This window comes from Sus scrofa, chromosome 15 (assembly GCF_000003025.6).
Source record: "Sus scrofa isolate TJ Tabasco breed Duroc chromosome 15, Sscrofa11.1, whole genome shotgun sequence".
NCBI lineage: Eukaryota > Metazoa > Chordata > Mammalia > Artiodactyla > Suidae > Sus > Sus scrofa.
Window position 1 is genome coordinate 47,263,057 of NC_010457.5, and position 21,649 is coordinate 47,284,705.

The following is a 21,649-nucleotide window of genomic DNA, read 5'->3' on the forward strand; positions in this document are numbered from 1 at the left end:
ATCAGTTTCGGTTTTGCACATACAATTCATTTGCATTATTTTTAAGTTTCCACATATGAGTGATATCATACAGTATTTCACTTTGTTTGTCTGACTTATTTCACTAAGCATTATATTCTTTAGGTCCATCCACATTATTGCAAATAGCAGTATTTCTTTCTTTTTATGTATGTATAATATGTACATATAGAATGTTTTGCCTGTGTTCTCTTCTAGTAGTTTTATGGTGTCATGTCTTATACGTAGGTCCTTAAAACATTTTATGTTTATTTTTGTATATGATGTAAGGGGATGTTCTAATTTCATTGATTTACATGTAGCTGTCTGTATTCCCACCACCACTTGTTGAAGAGACTGTCTTTTCTTCATTGTATATTCTTGCTGCCTATGTCAAAGATATATTTACCTCTGGGATTTCTATTCTGTTCCACAAGTCTGTTTTTTGTGCCAGTGTCATGTTGTTTTGATTACTGGGACTTTGTTGTATACTCTAAAGTCTGGAAGGGGTGTACCTCCAGCTTTGTTCTTTTGCTCAAGATTGCTTTGGCAATTCTGGATCTTTTGTGGCTCCATATAAATTTTAAAATTATTTGTTCTAGTTCTGTGAAAAATATCATGGGTGTTTTTATGGGGATCACATTAAATCTATAGATAGTTTTGGGTAGTATGGACGTTTTAACAATATTAATTCATCCAATCCAAGAACATAAGGTATCTTTCCATTTATTTGAATTATCTTCAGTTTCCTTTATCAATGCTTTATAGTTTTCAGTATATTGTTCTTTCACCTCCTTGGTTAAGATTATTCCTAGGAATTTTTTTAGATGCAATTTTAAACAGGAATTATTTTTACTTTATCTTTCTTTCTTTTTCTTTTTTGGAGGAGGGGGCACAGTTATGACACGTGGAAGTTTCTGGGATAGGAATTGAACCCAAGCCATGGCAGTGACAACACTGAATCCTTAACCACTAGGCTACCAGAGAACTCCTTTTCTTTCTCCTTCTATTTCATTGTTAGTGTAAAGAAACACAACAGGAGTTCCCGTTGTGGTGCAGTGGTTAACGAATCCAACTAGGAACCATGAGTTCGATCCCTGCCCTTGCTCAGTGGGTTAATGATTTGACCTTGCGGTGAGCTGTGGTGTAGGTTGCAGACGCGGCTCGGATCCCGCGTTGCTGTGGCTCTGGCGTAGGCTGGCAGCTACAGCTCTGATTTGACCCCTAGCCTGGGAACCTCCATATGCCGTGGGAATGGCAAAGAAAGGGCAAAAAGACAAAAAAAAAAAAAAAAAAAACAGATTTCTATATGTTAATCTGGTATTCTGCTACTTTGCTGAATTCATTAATTTTAAGGGTTTTTCTATGGAGACTCTATTGTTCTCTATATAGAGTATTATGTCATTGCAAATACCGACAATATTTACCTCTTCCCTCCCAATTTAGACGCTTTTCTTTTTTTGTCTTATTGTTGTGCCTAGGACTTCCAATACTATGTTGCATAGAAATGGTGAGAGTGGGCAGCCTTGTCTTTTTCCTGAATTTAGCAGGAAGGCTTTCAGCTTTTCACCACAGAGTATTATGTTGGCTATACATTTGCAGTAAATCACTTTTATTGAGATATGTTCCTTCTATACCTACTTCATTGAGAGTTTTTATAATGAATGGATGTTGAATTTGTCAAATGCTTTTTCTGTGTCTATTGAAATGACAATTTGATTTTTCTCTTTCCTTTTGTTTATGTGGCATATTATGTTAGTGTACATTGAACCATCCTTGTGAATTTAGAATGAGTCATACTTTATCACAGTGTATTACCTTTTTGATGTGTTACTGGATTAAACTTGCTAATATTTTGTTAAGCATTTTTGTATCTATATTCATCAGAGATATTGGCCCATAATTTTTTTGTGTAGTGTCTTTTTGATAGTGGTTTCATAGAATGAATTTGGGAGTGTTCCCTCCTCGAGTTTTTTGGAGTAGTTTGAGAAGGATGGGTATAAATTCTTCTTTGTATGTTTGGCAGGATTCTTGAGTGAAGTCATCCAGTTCCAGACTTTGGTTTGCCAGGGAGTTGTTTTGTGTTTTTTGGTTCTTTTACATATTCTATTTCACTTCTGATGATCAGTCTGTTCAAATTATCTGTTTCTTCTTGACTCAGTATTGGCAGGCTGTATGTTTCTACAAAATTATCTGCTTTTTCTAAGTTCAGTTATTTAAAAATAATATTTTGTCATTTCAATTTTTAATGGACAATGTTTTCCTGTTTCTTTTTATACCATGTGATTTTTGTTGTTGTTGAAAATTGGACTTCTGGAAAAAGAGACACTTCTCCAATGTTTGCAGTCTGGCTTTGTGCTAGTGTAGTCTTTTTCTAATTTATTGGGTGTACTCTGAGCCTTCGTATTAGCCTGAGGAGAAAGCTTGTGATATTCTGAGGTATCTGTGAATATGCATCTTTTCTGCATTTTTTGTGGCTTTTCTTATTCCCCACATACATAGATACTTTAAAATGTCCTATTTTTCAGGAGTTCCCATTGTGGCTCAAAGATAATGAACAGGACTAGTATCCAGGAGGTTGCAGGTTTGATCCCGGCCTCTCTCAGTGGGTTAAGGATCCAGAGTTGCCATGAGCTGTGGTGTAGATGGCAGATGCAGCTCGGATCCCCTGTTGCATGACTATGGTGTAGGCCAGCAGCTGCAGCTCCCATTCCACCCCTCGCCTGGGAACTTCCATATGCTGTGGGTGTGGCCATTTAAAAAAAAAAAAAAAAAGGCTTATTTTTCCAGTCTCATTCCATGGTTGCCTTAGAGCTTTAGATAGTCTATTGTATGTCTCCATTCTCTATGCTGCGTATGTCTACAAGTCTTAGTCTGCCTGCAGTTCCTGAGCCATGTCCATCTGAGATCTGAGTAGGTGAAACAGAGACCAGTCTTCAAGGAGCTCCCAGACAGATTAGATATTGAAAATAAAGTGTCTTCTATTCCCTTCAGTTCAAGGGAGGGAATTAGAATTCAGCTACTGCCTTATCCAAACCAAGACTGTGTCATGCCATGAGTTAGTGGGAAAAGGGTGAGCAACATGCCACAAAATGTTCTGCCATTTTGATTGTGGCTTTTTTGGGGCATTTGCTTAGTTGCTGTAGACTTTTGACTACTTCCAGAACTCTTATAGGTTGTTTTAGCCAGTTTTCCTCTTCCCCCTCCCCTTTATCCCTCATCCTCCTCCTTTTCCATCTTATCCTCCTTTCTCTTCTCCTTTGCTTCCTCTCCCTCCTCCTTCTCCCTCCTCCTTCCCCCTCTTCCTCCTCCTCCTCCTTTGTCTTCTTCTAATAGCTCTAAGGGAGAACAAGACTTGGGGCTTCCTAGTGCATCATTTGCTCATGTCACCTTCCAGATTATTTTTTCAGGATTTGGTAAAATCTGCTTTTAATTATGTCACTGGTGTACAGTGTATATAATCACTTAACATCCTACAGCTTTAGCCACTAATGACCACTGGAGAAATGCTGGTTTCATGTTATGATTACTTTTGTGGCGTTATATTGTCTCCCATTTTCTGTGCCTAAAAATAATTTTTACTTTATCTCAACTACAATCATGTGTTTTTTAAAAGTATATGTATACCTTTTTTATTATATTCACCATTTTAGTATCTCTGTGCAAGAAAGTTTCTACAGACACTTATTCTGGAAGTAGGAAGTTGCATTATCTTTCTTCCCTTTTTTTTTTTTTTTTTTTTTGTCTTTTTGCCTTTTCTAGGGCTGCTCCCACAGCATATAGAGGTTCCCAGGCTAGAGGTCTAATCAGAGCTGCAGCAGCTGGCCTACACCAGAGCCACAGCAACATGGGATCTGAGCTGCATTATCTTTCTTATCTCAAAACAAATGTCAAAAATCTATTTCAGGAGTTCCTGTTGTGGCACAGAAACAAATCCGACTAGGAACCATGAGGTTGTAGGTTCGATCCCTGGCTTAGCTCAGTGGGTTAAGGATCCAGTGTTGCCATGAGCTGTGGGGTAGGTCGCAGATGCGGCTCTGGTTTGGCATTGCTGTGGCTGAGGCTTAGGCTGGCAGCTGTAGCTCCGATTCGACCCCTAGCCAGAGAACCTCCATATGTGCTAAAAAGACAAAACAAACAAACAAAAAAACTATTTCAAAGAGTTTGGGGAAGAACCATTATGTTCCTTATATAGTATTATTCCTGTATGGTGATAAATAACTTCTGTGATTTTGTAGTTAGGTTCCTAGTTTGAATTGTGTTTCTCTCTAGCCTTATTTCATGATGCAACTGAAGTAGTATGTTAAAACTTAAAAAATACTAATTCATTCTTTCTTTTTTTTTTTTTTTATTTTTAGGGTCGCACCCATGGCTTACGGAAGTTCCAAGGCTAGGGGTCCTCTCAGAGCTGTAGCCCCCAGCCTACACCACGGCCACAGCAATGGGGATCCGAGCCATGTCTATGACTTACACCATAGCTCACAGCAATGCTGAGTCCTTTAACCCACTCAGCAAGGCCAGGGATCGAACCCATATCCTCATGGACACTAGTTGGGTTCGTTACCACTGAGCCACAATGAGAACTCCAATAATTCTATTTTACCAAAAAAAAAAAAAAAAAGGTACCAGTAATATCAAGAATCCCTTTTAAACTTTTCTTCTCTGGTTCAGAACATTTATTTAATGGTTACAAGAATTAGGCTTACCTTCTACAAAACAGCTTTACAAATTATATCTAACTTTTCTGCCCTGGTTCTAGTTAGGCGTCAAGACGTCATTCTAACAGAATAAATACATTTTTAAGTGTAGGAACACTAGCCTATATCCAGAACTTGAACTTTTATACTGTTATCAAAACCACTCAGTATAACCTGACCATCTATTTATCATCAGTATATTTTTTCCCTAAGTATTAAACAGTGAAGGTGGGGGAGAGATGTTTGCCATAATTATAAGACATCATTAATAACATATTTTTCATACTCAGTACATTTAGAAAAATCTATGTGAGCAGATTCACTCTCTGACTTTAAAAATTAGCATATGTTGGTCATATATTTTTAAGAGGAAATAACTCCAAAGATACATTGACAATGTTATTTAGAAAACCTTTTTTTACAAAAATAATACTTCCAATTACGTGTTCTTTGGTTTACCATCAGTCGCTGTGAGCCTTTCTATGAGTGCAGGAAACATTTTTTTAAAATTTGAAGCATAATATTATTTGATATTATAAGTAAAAAGAAATCTCAAAAAATAATATTTCTAAACGTCTGAGCTTTATGTTTAGCTTGCCCATCTCATTCATTGTAACAATCAAGAAACTTAGGCATACCAGAAACCTTGGTGTCACCCCCCATCTCTCTCTTCATCCTTTGTATACAATCACTAAACTTAAGTGGATTAAACTATTTAACTGTATGTTAAATATAACCACCATGTTTAATCAACACCACTGCCACTCATTTTCACTATGAGGTTGTCATTTTCCTGAACTACTGTGACGTTACTCTAGTTTTTCCTCTCTATATTTTCTCTTGCCCTTTATACTCTCTTTTTCAAAATTCCTTTTATCAGCTTTCCATCTTCCAATTAAATCTCTAAATACAACCAATTGCTTATAGGTTATAGACCAACTTTCTGATTAAGACCGTAAGACACAAACACTGCATAACTTCTGTCATATCATGCAGGTTTTTTGTTTGTGTGTATGTTTCTATATCTCGTACTGCAATGAGAGTAATATGAGATTGTTGTTGCTATTATTCACTACTGTGTTTTCAAGGCCAGGTGCACTGTAAGACTCAAATATTTAGTTATCTAATGTTTGAATGGCTGCTCTTTGTGTAACAGTTGCACTGCCCTTAATAAAAAAAAAAAAAAAAAAAAAAAAAAAAACTTCTTAAAAGTTTCATAATGCCTTCCAGTGTAGGGTCATTTTGAATATTTATTCTTTTTCTACAAGTACTTTATCTTTCATTTCTATGCTAGTTTAAGTCCTGTTCAACATCAGAGTTCAGTAAAAAAGTTTTACTGTCCTCACATATTAGATAAATTCTGTGTTTTTTATTATTTCATAAAACTATTTTTCATTATAGTATTTATTATATATTTATCTTTAATTTCATATCTGTACCTCCTATTCTATTATAATCAGGGAAGATGCTTTTATGGTTTTGTTTACTTTCAGATAATAATCAGTATAATATAGCGGTGAAAACATAGCACTATAAATTAATCACTTATTGTTAGTGTATTAATATGTATTATTAAATGAATACCTCTTATGTCAGTATAATATGGAATACTTTTAGTTAGATGCCAAATACAGATGATGTTTCATTTAACTTATGAGGGATATTTCCTTTCTAGGTGTGCAGGAGTAAGAGATGTATAGATTCTTCATATTTAAATTATGACTGTACTGCAGAAAAATGCCACAATCAAGGTGTAAGTACCAATACTATGAGGCAAGAATAGAAATCATTGAGAGTGATCCTTGGAAAGCACACACACAGCTACACACACACATTCATAAACCAACTGTGATAAGAAAGTCAGCCTTATCTAACTGGTATTATTTCAAAATTCTATCTGAACGCAAATAATTTTTTATATACTTATTTGTAAGGTGATATTTCTCCTTGTTTCAGGTATGTAATAATAAACGGAACTGTCACTGTAAACCTACATATTTACCTCCAAATTGTGAAGTTTCGGTAGAGTCATGGCCTGGTGGGAGTGTTGACAGTGGCAACTTTCCACCAGCAGCAGATCCCTTACCTGGCGTACCTGGTAAGTATAGATAACAAATTGAAAACATAATTAAAATAACATTTGCTGTATTCAGTTTAATAAGATAAATATTCATCTACTAATTTATATTTAGATTATGTTTGGACATCAAATAATAAAACATACGTGGCTCTTTATGTTTTACTTCCAGAGACAAATGCATTATAACATATGAAACCTATGTTATAAATAAGGTATGTCAGTAAGGACCCAGGCAGGAAAATAGAAATCACTTTATTCTTTCATATAGAGGGAGTTTAACATAAGGCATGGAGTAACACATATTGGTAGAGATGAAAGCCAGTCAGAGAACAGTGAGGCAACCCAGAGACTAGCAACTTGTTAGGGCTGCAGGGAAAATCAATGGAGATGGTATTACTAGAACCAGAATCTAAGCCATCTTGCATGACTTAGAACTATGGTCAGGGAGTTCCCCTCGTGGCTCAGCGGTTAACGAACTTGACTAGAATCCCTGAGGATGTGGATTCAATCCCTGGCCTCGCTCAGTGTGTTAAGTATCTGGAGTTACTGTGAGCCATGGTGTGGGTGGCAGGTGCGGCTTGGATCCCTCAGTTGCTGTGGCTGTGGCATAGGCTGGCAGCTGTAGCTCTGGAGAAAGTTTCCCTAGCCTGGAAACTTCCACATGCCACAGGTACAGCCCTAAAAGGAAAAAACAAACAAACAAAAAAAGCAAAAAAACTATGGTCTGGGTTATGTACCAGGATCTAGATCATGGGGAGAGTTACTCTCCAGCATGAGGTGAGGTACAGAGGGTGTGCTGACCTCACTGGAGAGGCTGAAGAAGGTGAAGGGTGAATACAATGATAATTTCCATCTTCTTACCCTGCAAATTTTGTCCAGTGAATCTCACTGGCCAAATCTAACTTGAAGGCAAAATGTTAAAGAGCTTAGGAAATGTAATTTTCTACAATATTTGGTTCAAAGTAGAAATGGATTTTAGAGCAAGTCAGCATATCCAGTGATGCTTAGCACGAGACTTCCTTCATATAAAAACCTATATTACAGCTAATTAAAGCAGATTTCTGCAGAATTTCAGCTAGACATAGTTATTAACATTTCCACATTCACTCCAGCATTTGAGATATTTACAGCCTTATAGTAATAGATTAAGTAAAAAAACATATATTTAATATATTATATATTATCAAGCTCTTTCTCCTTTAGAAAGTTAGCTTGTCTTCACATTAACTGCAATTAATTGCTTCTTTCCATGCACATCCATGCCATTTCCCCAATGAGAAGAGGAGACTACTCTGTCCTAGAGTCCAGGTTGGCATTAGTGATATGACTGAGGAATAAAATGTACAGAAGTGAGTTTCTGGGACTTCCATGGTCTTCCTGCAGATTCCAACTGTGTCTTTTAGAATATTATTTCTTGGAACTCTCATTGTTGGAGCACTCATTCTGTTGAAAATCATATGCCTTATGTGAAATTTGACTACATTGAGATACAAAAATGCAACTAAGCCCTTCTCAAATTCAAGACACACAAAATTAACAAAATTAAATGATTAAGTAGTTTATGTTACCAAATTTGGGGGTACTTTCTTGCCCAAGTGCTTATTCTCTCTGTCTCTGTCTCTTTCTGTCCCTCTCTCTCTCTCCATATATAGATGTATATATTCATACACACACACACAGTTTGGTACTAGGTGGTGTATTTATATAACAAGAATCTAAAACATGTGCCATTAGCTTTGGAATTAGAATTAGATGGTGCAAGGAACGTTGAATAGGGAGCTATTGAAGACCATTGGTATATGTTTAAACTGTCTTGAGAAGACTTTTGGTGAGCAATTCAAAGACAGCTTAAAAACACATTATTAGATGGAGTTCCTGTTGTGGCACAGAGGAAATGAATCTGACTAGTATTCATGAGGAAGCAGGGTCAATCCCTGGCCTCTCTCAGTGGGCTGGGGATCTGGCATTGCAGTGAGCTGTGTGTGGTGTAGGTCACAGACATGGCTTGCATCCCATGTTGCTGTGGCTGTGGCTGGCAGCTATAGCTCTGATTCAACCCCTAGCCTGGGAATTTCCATATGCCACAGGCTATGAAGTGGTGAATTGTGTGGCATCACTCCTGCTTCTGATAATGTGGAAAGTGGAATTCATGGTTCAGGTCAGCAAGCTTTCTAGATAGATTGTAATTACTTCCAGATCGGGTGACCTATGTATGATAAAATGCAAGATGATAGTAATTATTAATGCAGAAACAGTTCAATTTTCAAGTAAAATGTATATTTACATTCAAAAGAGCTAGAATTTTTTTGGTTTGAAAATAAAATGAATTTTTGCTCCTGAACTCTTCCAGCAAAATATTCTTAAAGTAAGAAATGGCTAAGAGCTGAATTTGAGATATTGAGCAATAAAACTTGTTCTCAGATAAAAATTGTCAAGCTTATATAAACCCTTTTGCTAAGACCTCAGGACAATGTAATATGATGCCTCTTCAACACCTTCATCTATACAAAAAGCCTTCTAATAAAATTGACAGAACACTGTAAACCAGCTATAATGGAAAAAAACAAAAATCATTATACTTTTAAAAAAGCCTTCTAAGTATTATACTGGACTGCCTTATAAAAACTCTCAAACATTAAGGCTACTATGAATCTTAAATAGGTTATTTTATAGCAGCCTCGCTGGGGTCCAATATAGGCAGACCTATGTCAAAGAGATTTGGGGATATAGTTTTGTTTAATTGGGTATATTTTTTAATACACAAGAAATCCATACATTTTTAAATGAATTACATCAGCTCAGACTTAAAATCAAGATAATAGACATATTCTTTGAGTCCTAATCAATTGTGGGCATGAAGTAGACAGATAAATCTGCTCAAATATAAAAAGGACTATAAGGGCCATTCCTTATGAAAAAGAAATTATCAATCACAGGCTATAGCCAAGAAATCAGAAACCAAAACTTCATTGATCTGCGTATTTGTCATTTTTAAAAATCACTGCCAACAAAAAAATAACAGCAACAAGAAATACATGTATATATGGTTTCACGGGTTAATTCCAGCAAGTTTGTTCAAGGAAGAAATACCATTTTTAACAAAAAAAAAAAAAAAATGGTTGGAGGGACTCCTACATTACCAACCTGGGTTCTTGACCTTTCTCTTATCAATAAAAATTAAGAGGCCAGGCAAGAAATCCAAACAAGGCTTTATTAGGGTCCCTGCTGCAGCAGGGAGTGGAAAAAAACAAGCAACAGGGACTCTCTCTCTCTAGCTCACTCCCTGGAGCGGGAGGGGACCAAGCTGGTTCCTTTTATAGGGCAAGGATAAGGGCAGGTCTAGGGGTCAGGCAAGAGGTGTGGCTTAGGTGCTGTTGTGTGCAGGGGACATGTGTGGGCTTTTGCTGTCAGATATGGCACTTGAGTTTTTAGTTTTTGTATCTTCCCATAATTTGCCCCAACTGCACATGCACACTGTTATTTTTAGTCCCTTACAGCTTCTTTGTATTTTGTTGCCCAAGGAGATGTTTGTCCAGGTGCAGTCACTGCAACCACTGCAGCAAATGGTCCTAGATCCCAGGTCACTATCACCTCACTGTAGTATGAGGCAAATACAACACTGATGCCAAATCCAGGCAAGAAATTTAACAAAGAAAACATTACAGAACAATGTATTTAATAAACATAAATGTAAACATTCTCAACAAAGTATTAGCTCATTTTATGTCACTATCTATATTAAAAGGATAATAATCCAAACTAATTGGAGTTTATCCTAGTAATGCAAAACTATTTTATATTTGAAAATCAATCAGTGCGATTCACAAAATTAAGAAAAAAATTTGTTTTTCTTTTTACTGCCACACCTGAGGCATGTGGGAGTTCCTGGGGCCAGGACTTGAATTGGAGCTGCAGCTGGGGCCTATGCCACAGCCACGGCAACATCTAATCCAAGCTGCATCTGTGACCTATGGTGAGCTTGTAGCAATGCCAAATCCTTAACCCACTGAGTGAGGCCAGGGATCGAACCCACATCCTCATGGACACAGTGGAACCTCCAAAAAAATTTTAATGCGTATGATTTTCTCATTTCAGGCAGAAATCATTTGACAAAATTCAACACCAATTTATGAATTTTTAAAGGCAACGAACTACCAACAGAGCTAAACTTCATTGATCTGAGTAAAAGCATCAACATCAACAAATTGCAGTTAATATATCCTATGATAAAATACATTGTTTTTTTCTAAAAGCTAGAGAGAGGCAATTAAGTTTGCTCTCACCATATCAATATTTTGCCATAAGTTCTAGTCAGTGCAATAAGTAAAAACCAAAAGATCAGGAGCATAAAGAGTAGAAAGGATGAAATGAGACTGTAAATGATATGATTAATTGTATAAAATCCTAAGGTATCTACAAAAACACTTCTGGAAGTAATAAAAATCTTTTGAAAGGCCCAAGGAAACAATGTTTAATAATCAGTAGTATTGCTATGTACAGGCAGCAGTAAATGAAAATCAACTTAAAATCAGTACCATCTCCAGTACTACCAAATATACAATATTAGGAATAACTTTAACAAAAGATGTGCAAGACATTTACACTGAAACTAAAACAAAAATGCAGACATATGCTAGTTACACAAGTAAATGGAAAAATATGCCATCTTCATCTATTAAGTTTCTTATTGCCAAGATGTCAGTTCTCACCACATTAAATCTATAGCTCAAAATGCCCAACGTAAAAGAATGCAACCTTTTAGACTCAACAATTTGATTCTAAAATATACACAAAAGCACTTAAAATAGCCAAAGCACTCTGGAAAAGAACAACAAAGAAGGAAGACTTAATCCATTTGCCTTATATTAAGTTTAGTATACTGCTGTGGTACAGTTCAAACCCTGGTCTGGGAACTTCCACATGCCATGGTGTGGCCAAAAAAAATTAAAATTTGGGAGTTCCCCTCGTGCCTCAGTGGAAACAAATCTGATTAGCATTCAGGAGGATGTGGAGGATCTCAGGCCTTGATCAGTGGGTTGACAATCTGGCATTGCCATGAGCTATGGTGTAGGTCGCAAATGCAGCTAAGATCTGGCATGGCTGTGGCATAGGCGGGAGCTGTAGCTCCTATTCAACCCTTAGCCCAGGAACTTCCATGTGCCACAGGTGTGGCCCTAAAAAGAAAAAGAAATTAAAAAATAAATTCAGTATAGTATAGGTTTAGTAAATAGCTGCAGTAATCAAGAAAAGCACAAAGACAGTTCAAAAGGAAGGAAATTCATTTCAAAACATTGTATTCTAATAACTTAATATCCACATAAGACCAAATGAATCTCAAAATCACAACTTACAATTTAAATGGGTTAGATGATAAATCTAAATACAGATGCCAAAACTATTCTTGAAAGAAACATGGGAAATGTTTTCATGACCTTGAGGTTAGCAATAAAGTCTTACATAAAATAAGGCAATACGTATCAATGCAATAAAGGAAAATTTGGACTTCATTGAAATATACAGATACAATATTTCTTACAAAAAATTGAGGAAAAAAATCAATTCTTATTGGGGTCACATTATAATTCTTTCCTTTTGCTTTTTTTCTGCTTTTTTTTTTTTTTTTTTTTTTTGCTTTTCAGGGCCACACCGTGGCATATGGAAATTCCAAGGCTAGGGTTGGAATCAGAGCTGCAGCTGCCAGCTTATGCCACAGCCATAGCAACATAGGCAACATAGGATCTGAGCCACCTCTGTGACCCACCACAGTTTAGGCAATACCGGATCCTTAACCCAGAGGGAGACCAGAGATTGAACCTTCATCCTCATGAATCCTAGTGAGTTTCATTAACCACTGAGCCACAAAAGGAACTCCTCTTTTCATCTTTATTATGAGACACATCTGAAAAGAGACTAATGGAATAGAAGGTTCTTAATCCAAAAACAAAGAGTATAGGACTATTTATAAGGGTTAGAAGAGCCTAACTTTGGGCACTTATGATAAGTCACCTTCTCTACTTCATATAAAAATATGTTGATTATAAAATTAATAAATGTTTAAAAATTTTATTCTAATTGTCATATTAAAATACAAAATATTTGCTATATTCTTGGTAGTTGCTTTCAAATAACTGGTATTTTCTCTCCTTAGATAGGCGCTATATTGAGAATATTTACCATTCCAGACCCATGAAATGGCCATTTTTCTTACTCATTCCTTTTTTCATTATTCTCTGTGTACTGATTGCTACACTGGTAAAAATTTATTTCCAAAGGAAAAAAGGGAGAACCGAGGATGATACAAGCGATGAGTATATTTCACATTTAATATTCATTATTTTTGTAATTAGTTGGCCTACATAGTAGCTTATCAATAAATAACATTATGGATGTAACTAATAATAATTCAGATCATATATTTATCTTTATATGGAAATTTAATACAATATATATTAATGAATAGTAGACAATCTTTATTTATTTATTTGTCTTTTTGCCTAAACAATCTTTTAAAACAACTTGTATTTTGTTAAGTGTACATTTCAGTAGAACTGTTAATTTCTAGTTAATGTTTATCTTTTTATTATTTGATCTTATTTATTAAATATATATTAAATATTATTACTTTTTCATATTTATATATTTCAAAGAATTTTGCATGCCTTATTTCATTAAAACATATCATGGAAATTTAGGAGAGAAATTAGCCTTTAAACTGAGAGGCAGCCAGAGCTGGAAAAGAATAAATAGTAACACAAAAAAAAATCTAGATTTTTCCATGGCTAATCTACAGAAAAGAAAAAATATAACAAATAATTTTTCATTAAATAACCTTAGAAATAGCTGAAAATTTTATTTAAGAATAAAGTAAATATTAAACTCAGTTTCCTTTTCTTCATGGAAATTGCTATAAAGTGATTTCTAACTGAGTTTTATATCTGTGCCCTCCTTTTTACTTAAAATAAATTTTATGAAAGTATTTAAATGTTATTACAGTACTTAAAGTTGATAATATAATATTAATTACAAGAGAATACATTGCATAGAAATATTTTGAAAAGTTTGTTAAATTGTTGAAATAATGTGTAATGCATAAATTCGTCACATAATTCAGATAATACTTGAACATATTAAAGGAATTTTCTTAGATTGGATAAATTTATGGTGGAAACAATGGGCAGAATATGAACGTCAAAAAAAAGTGCTTTAAGTTATTTAGCTAATAATGTTGTGAATATAAGTATGATCTGAGTTCATTGCCAAGTGAACTTATATGACTGTGATTTTTTTCATGTTAGTCTTGATTATCAGTTGAGAGGTGCTCTCAGTGGTAAAATATTCTCAAGTAGGGGCTGCTCTCAGGTTTCAGGGCTTCAAAGCTGTTTCAATACTGATAGATGGTATGGAGTATTATAGAATAATCTTTGAAGAATATACAGCTTTAAATGATTATTTTTATTTCTAAATATATAGGCAACTGGAAAGTGAGAGTGAGACCAAAGAATAACATGGAAAACAGAATCTGTGATATCACAGTAAGTATCAAATATTTTAAGGATGAAAGGGAGAAACAGGAGTTCCCGTCATGGCTCAGTGGTTAATAAATCCGACTAGGAACCATGAGGTTGTGGGTTTGATCCCTGGCCTCGCTCAGTGGGTTAAGGATCTGGTGTTGCAGTGAGCTGTGGTATAGGTCGCAGATGCAGCTCAGATCCAGCATTGCTGTGGCTCTGGCGTAGGCCGGCGGCTACAGCTCTGATTAGACCCCTAGCCTGGGAACCTCCATATGATGCAGGTGCGGCCCTACAAAAGACCAAAAAAAAAAAAAAAAAAAAGGAATAAACAGTGAAACAGAAAATTCAATGTATTAGGAATAAATACTATAAATGTATATTAAATGATGATAGCCATATGGCTGCATATACTAAAAATTAAATACAGGAATATTTTTCAATATTATAAGCTGAATAGTAGACACGGTAAATTTGTCATTTAAAATAGTTCTCATGGTGCTATATTTTATATTATTTCTAATAAAGCTTAATTCTTTAGCATTTATCTATTTAAAACGTTGGATACTAATAAATCACATAATAGAACACTACTTCAAAATAAGTGTACCTTATGCCATTTGTTGAATTGTCATTTTTCAACCTGATTCTTCACACAGATAACTTTTCCCCTTTTATTTATTCTTCCAGAATAATTATCTTTGATGGAGAGGAAAAATGAAAAAGAAAAAGCATAGGCATTGCCTGACTATCTGGGACTCAAAACCTGCACATTATGGCTTGGATCTGTCAAGAAAAAATAGAAATTTTCATATATAATATAATACCACAAATAATTTATTTGTAAGGAATGCATGTTTATGAATTTTTATATTACATATTTCTTATTTTTAGTTATCTCATTTTCACTCTGTCAGTTAACTATGAGTAGGCATGACATAAGGAAAGGTTATAATACATGCAATACTATGATTAAAGGCCACTGTTATATTTTAAATTGCAATGGTATGTAGTTATGTTACAGTCTCATGGTCCATAACCAATCAAAAGACAATAATCCTAAGATTTGGGAAAAAATTTCAACTCTATGTAGCTTATAAAAGACAAAGCTTCAGGAGTTACAGTGGTGCATGCAGGAGGTTAAGAATCTGACTGCAGTGGCTTGGGTCACTGTGGAGGCATGGGTTTGATCCACAGCTGGTCACAGTGGGTGAAAGGATCTGCATTGCGACAGCTGCAGTGCAGGTTGCAGCTGCAGCTCAGAATCAATCCCAGGCCTGGGAACTTCCATGTGCCATAGGTGCGGCCCTAAAAGGACAAAAAAAACAAAAACAACAAAAAAACAATTTCAGTTACATAAAGGTTCAAAGTAAAAGACAGATGTAGATAGATTAGACAGACAGAGATACATACATACACACAATGGAAAATATTTTGGAATTTTATTGGGGTATAGTTGATTTACAATGTATTAGCTTCAGGTTTACAGCAAAGTGAATCTATCTATCTATCTATCTATTTATCTATCTATCTATCTATCTATCTATCTATTGTTTTTTTCCCATGCAGGTTACTATAGGACATGAGTATACCTCTCTGTGCTATACAGTAGGTCCTTGTTAGTTATCTATTTTATATATAGTAGTGTGTATGTGTTAATCTCATCCTCCCAACTGATACCCTCCAACAGTTTCCTCTTGGCTAACCTTAAGTTTGATTTTGAAATCTGTAAGTTTACTTCTGTTTTATAAATAAGTTCATATATAATTTTTAATTAGATTCCACATATATGTGATCTCATATGATATTTGTCTTTTTCTGACTTACTTCACTTATTATGATGATCTCTAGGTCCATCCATGTCACTGCGAATAGCATTATTTCATTCTTTTTACGGCTGAGTAATATTCTGTTGTGTATACGTACCACATCTTCCTAATCTGTTCATCTGTGGATGGACATTTAGGTTATATCCATGTATTAGCTATTGTAAATAGTGCTGCAATGAACATTGGAATGCATGTATCTATTCAAAGTATGGTTTTCTCCAGATAGATGCCCAGGAGTGAGATTGCTGTGTCATATAGTAGTTCTGTATTTAGGGTTTTTTTTTAAAGGAACCTCCATACTGTTCTCCACAGTGGTTGTACCAATTTACATTCCCACCCACAGTGTAGGAGGGTTACTTTTTCTCCACACCCTCTCCTGAATTTACTGGTTGTAGATTTTTTGATGATGGCCATTCCGACTAGTGTGAAGTGATACCTCATTGTAGTTTTGATTTACATTTCTTTAATAATTAGAGATGTTGAGCATCTTTTCATGTGCCTTTTGGTCATATGTCTGTCTTCTTTGGAGAAACATATATTTATATATTCTGACCATTTTTTTTTCTTTTTCAGCCGCACCCATGGTGTATGGAAGTTCCCAGGCCAGTGATCAAATCCTAGTTGCATCTGCAACCTGGCTGTGGCAACACTGGATCCTTAACACCCTTCCCCAGGCTAGGGATCAAACCAGCACAGCCACAGAGCCAAGCCAAATCATTTAACTGACCATACCACAGTGAGAACTCATAGATCTTCTGACCATTTTTTGATTGGGTTTGTTTTGATTGGATAGTTATGTGAGATGTTTGTATATTTTGGAGATAAATCCCTTGTCAGTTGCTTAATTTGCAAAGATTTTCTCCCATTATGTAGATTGTCTTTTCAGTTTTTAAAAATGGTTTCCTTTGCTGTCAGAAGGTTTTAAGTTTAATTAAGTCCCATCTGTTTAGTTTTGTTATTTTCATTACTCTAGGAGGTGGGTCTGAGAAGATACTGCTGCAGCTTATGTCAGAGTATTCTGCTTATGTTTTCCTCTAAGTGTTTTAGTATATGATCTTATATTTAGGCATTTAATCCATTTGAGTTTACTTTTGTGTATGGTGTAAGAGGAGGTTCTAATTTCATTCTTTTACATGGAGCTGTCCAATTTTCCAAGCACCACTTATTGAAGAGACTGTCTTTTTTCCATTGCATATTTTGCATCCTTTGTCTTAGATTGCTGACCATGGATGTGTGGGTTTATTTCTGGGCATTGATCCATATTTCTGTTTTTGTACCAGTAAATTAAAAATTTTTTTGTTCTAGTTCTGTTAAAAATATCTTTGGTAATTTAATAGGGATTGCATTGAATCTGTAGATTTCCTTGGGTAGTACAGTCATCTTGACAATATTGATTTTTTTCACTCCATGAGCATGGTATATCTTTCCATCTGTTTGTGTCATCTCTGATTTCTTTCATTACTGTCTTTTAATTTTCAAAGGACAGGTCCTTTGCCTCTTTAGGTAGGTTTATTCCTAGGTATTTTATTCTTTTTGGCATGATGGTAAATGGGATTGTTTCCTTAATTTCTCTCTGATAGTTTGTTGTTAGTGTATAGGAATGCAATCAATTTCTGTGTATTAATTTTTATCCTGCATCTTTATTTAATTCATTGATAAGCTACTAGTTTTCTCTAGCTAGCATTTTCTATGTATAGTATGAATAGGTATCATGTCATTGCAATGACAGTTTTACTTCTTTTCCAATTTTGATTCCTTTTATTTTTTTTTCTTCTCCGATTGCCATGGCTATAACTTCCAAAACTGTGTTGAATAAAAGAAATGAACAGTCTTTACCTTAATGGTTAAAGAAGATGTGCTGAGTGTTTGACATATCATGAGTCAACCTGTTTTTATTTACATCAAGTTTAGGTTAAACCATATATAAACTGAAATGACTTCCCTGTACTTCAGTGTGTGAAAACTTTCTCCATCATTTTCCCCTTTTGATCACAAATCTTTTAATGGAAAACATTTACATTCAAAATACTTGTCCCTTAATGCCAGAGTGCTTGCTATCTGCCCTAGACCCATCACTAGTCCCTTGGTGCTAGACTCTATTTATTTATATAGATTTGCCTAGTTATCTATACTAGAGAGATTATTCAGATATAGTGGAAAGGTACAGAGGTATATGCTGATGGGTGAAGCATTTTATAGGTTATAAAATATCAATTACATCAAATTGTCTCATAAGCACTACATGTGTGCTGTTAGCAGTAGATTTAATGCAGTGGGATATAGTTTGATAGCTAAAATAGAATAATAATATATGCTAGAGTGATGACAATTGTCTGGAAAGCAGAGAAAACAGCCTGCTTACTTCTGAGGGAAGCCAATTAAAAATACCAGCAATATTAAAGTTAAGCCCTCCAGTGCAAAGTCAGAGTGCCCTCTAAGAATTTTGGCAAGCCTAAAGAGTTTACTAGGTTTCAAGCTCTGCTTGAGAGGATGTATTGATCCAAATACAGCAAGGAGTATTAAAAACAACCCAGACACCTCTTTGGGCAGTAAGCAAATAATATAAAGCAATATGGTTGTCAAGCACTACACAAGAGAATCTAGAGATCTTTGTTGAGCCTAAATAGGTCTTGCAGAGACTCTAGAAATCTTATTGACAATGAGATAAGTGGTGCCAACTTCTTATTATAACAGATGTTCCATAAGTACAATGGAGATGATGAGGAAGAGAAGTGTTATTGCAGATTGTCATATTTTATTCTGTAAATAAATTTTGATTAATATCATGGTCTTAAGCATAAAACTGGTTACATCTGGGCCCCCAGTGTTCCATTGGATTGTTTCTGGTGGGGCTGGGAAGAAGAAGGGGACAGGTGAGGACTGGATAAAGATCTGAACATGGTAAGTGGTCTCTGAGTCATTGTAAATTTAGATATTATGGTTAAACTGTTTATGGGCACAACTATGAGGTCATTATTTTTTACAAAGGACCTAATATGGCAATGGTGACATATCCAGCATTTGAATATCAACAGGAAGCAGCAAAGAAACTAGGAGATACTCTAAGATTGAAGAAAACATGGGGAAGGGGTATGGGACATTAATAATGGGGTCAATAGTACAGGTAATATATACACAAACAAATTACTCCAAAAGTATTGACAAAATTGGGGTTACAGGCCTGGTTCAGATTCTTTGTGCTACTGCTATTGTCTTCTCGCCCTGAACATGTGTGTTTGCCTTAGGGAGTTGAAGCCAGGAGTCAGAAACAGGAGTCAAAGTCCATTCAGATGGAGGGGACTTATTAAAATGATAGGTATGATGAAAATAGAATGTGTACATGTATGTGTAACTGGGTCACCATGCTGTACAGTAGAAAAAAAAATTGTGTTGGGGAAATAACAATTTTAAAAAATTTAAAATAAAATAAAAAGATAGGAGTTCCCGTCGTGGTGCAGTGGTTAACGAATCCGACTAGGAACCATGAGGTTGCGGGTTCGGTCCCTGCCCTTGCTCAGTGGGTTAACGATCCGGTGTTGCCGTGAGCTGTGGTGTAGGTTGCAGACGCGGCTCGGATCCCGAGTTGCTGTGGCTCTGGCGTAGGCCGGTGGCTACAGCTCCGATTGGACCCCTAGCCTGGGAACCTCCATATGCTGCAGGAGCGGCCCAAGAAATAGCACAAAAAAAAAACTTTCGGAGTTCCCGTCGTGGTGCAGTGGTTAGCGAATCCGACTAGGAACCATGAGGTTGCGGGTTCGGTCCCTGCCCTTGCTCAGTGGGTTAACAATCCGGCGTTGCCGTGAGCTGTGGTGTAGGTTGCAGACTCGGCTCGATCCCGCCTTGCTGTGGCTCTGGTGTGGGCAGGCAGCTGCAGCTCCGATTCGACCCCTGGCCTGGAAACCTCCATGTGCCGCGGGAGCGGCCCAAGAAATAGCAAAAAAGACAAAAAAAATTAAAAAAATAAAATCAAATAAAAAGATAGGTGTGAATCCATGAGTCTATGCCTTTTAGTTTGGCAGCATATGGATTAGTTAATAATACCTGATAAGGTCCTTTCCAATGTGGCTGCAAAGAATTTATCTGATATCTTTTCCAATAAAGAAAATCTCCAGATCGTAACCTATGACTCTTAAGGTCTTCTCCCAGGATCTCACTGTGAAACGAATGAGCTACCAACTTTTCATTTCTTTTAAATGCCTTAATAAGGTCCCAACAAATATATAATATATCCCCCTTGAGTAAAATTGGTTCATATATTCTCTTGTCTAGTCACCTAGGCTGTCCTGTTATTATTTCAAAAGAAGGCAGCCGATGTTTACCAAAAAGTGTAAATCTAAGGTTGAGAAGCGTTAGAGAAGGCACTTATGGCTATAAGAGATTAAGTCCTTCTGAAAGTTTTGCCAATTGCATTTTGATAGTGTCATTGATTTGTTCCACCAATCTTAAAGACTGGGGATGATAAGTGCCATGAAAATGCTGCATGATTGGCCAAATGTTACAAATAGATTTAATTACTTGTCTGGTAAAATGAGTTCCTCAGTTAGTATGTAACTCAGAGGAAATTCCCCCAAAACAGGAATGATCCTTTCCAGTAACAATTCAGCTACTGTTAAATCCTTGTTCTCCTGCAGGGAAAAGCTTCAACCCAGTTTGAAACATGCAGATCGTTACCAAGATGTATTTATATCCTTGAGATGCCCAGTTGGTAGAAGAAAGAGTCCCTGTGACCCATAAAATGGTTTTCCAGGATTATATTTAGGGCACATAATACAGAGAATATATACTTTATGAACCACCATGGGAGAAAGTTTCAGAGAATTTTATTTTCCCCATAAAACTATTTTCTCAGGCGCTCAGTGAGTTAAAGAATGTATGTGCTGGAGTAACAGCAAGTGTTCTCCAACAGTCACTGTAGATTTTTTTATCAGGGCCAAACTATATTTTTGTGGTAGGGTCAAAAATTCCCACCTGTTGTTGCTGCATCTGATTCTCTTCTTCAGTGGTGATTTCTTGAGCATTTAAAAGAATATCTTTTACTGAGTTAGCATAGTCATCAGAAAGCAGTGAGCATTCTTGAGGCCGAACAGAATTAAAATTGCCAGTTTAAATGCAGCATCAGCAAGTTGATTTCCTCTAGCTTGCTTTGTGTGTGGTGTGTGTGGTGTGTGTGTGTGTGTGTGTGTGTGGTTTTAGGGCCACACCCATGGCATATGGAGGTTCCCAGGCTAGGGGTCTAATTGGAGCTGTAGCCGCTGGCCCATGCCAGAGCCACAGCAACACCGGATCGGAGCCCGTCTGTGACCTACACCACAGCTCACAGCAATGCCAGATCCTTAACCCACTGGGTGAGGCCAGGGAATGAATCCACAACCTCATGGTTCTTAGTTGGATTCGTTTCCGCTGTGCCACGATGGGAACTCCTCCTCTAGCTTTCATAGTGTCAGATTTGGAATCCCTTGGCATTTTAATAATTGAAAACTCTTTTGATAGTTATATAGCTTTTACTAACTTGGTAGACTCTTTCCATTTCTATATGCT

At 36.1% G+C, this 21,649-nt stretch overlaps 1 protein-coding gene across 1 annotated transcript in view; it reads left to right on the forward strand.

The window, feature by feature from the left end:
• The window catches only part of ADAM2 (ADAM metallopeptidase domain 2), a gene marked incomplete at its 5' end in the record, with an annotated part of 70,589 nt that extends 55,330 nt beyond the window's left edge, over positions 1–15,259 (forward strand). The window contains 5 exon segments of the mRNA NM_213957.1: positions 6,370–6,447; positions 6,651–6,792; positions 12,923–13,082; positions 14,245–14,306; positions 14,973–15,259. Of these exon segments, the coding sequence (NP_999122.1) occupies positions 6,370–6,447; positions 6,651–6,792; positions 12,923–13,082; positions 14,245–14,278 (414 nt within the window). The 3' untranslated portion in view covers positions 14,279–14,306; positions 14,973–15,259.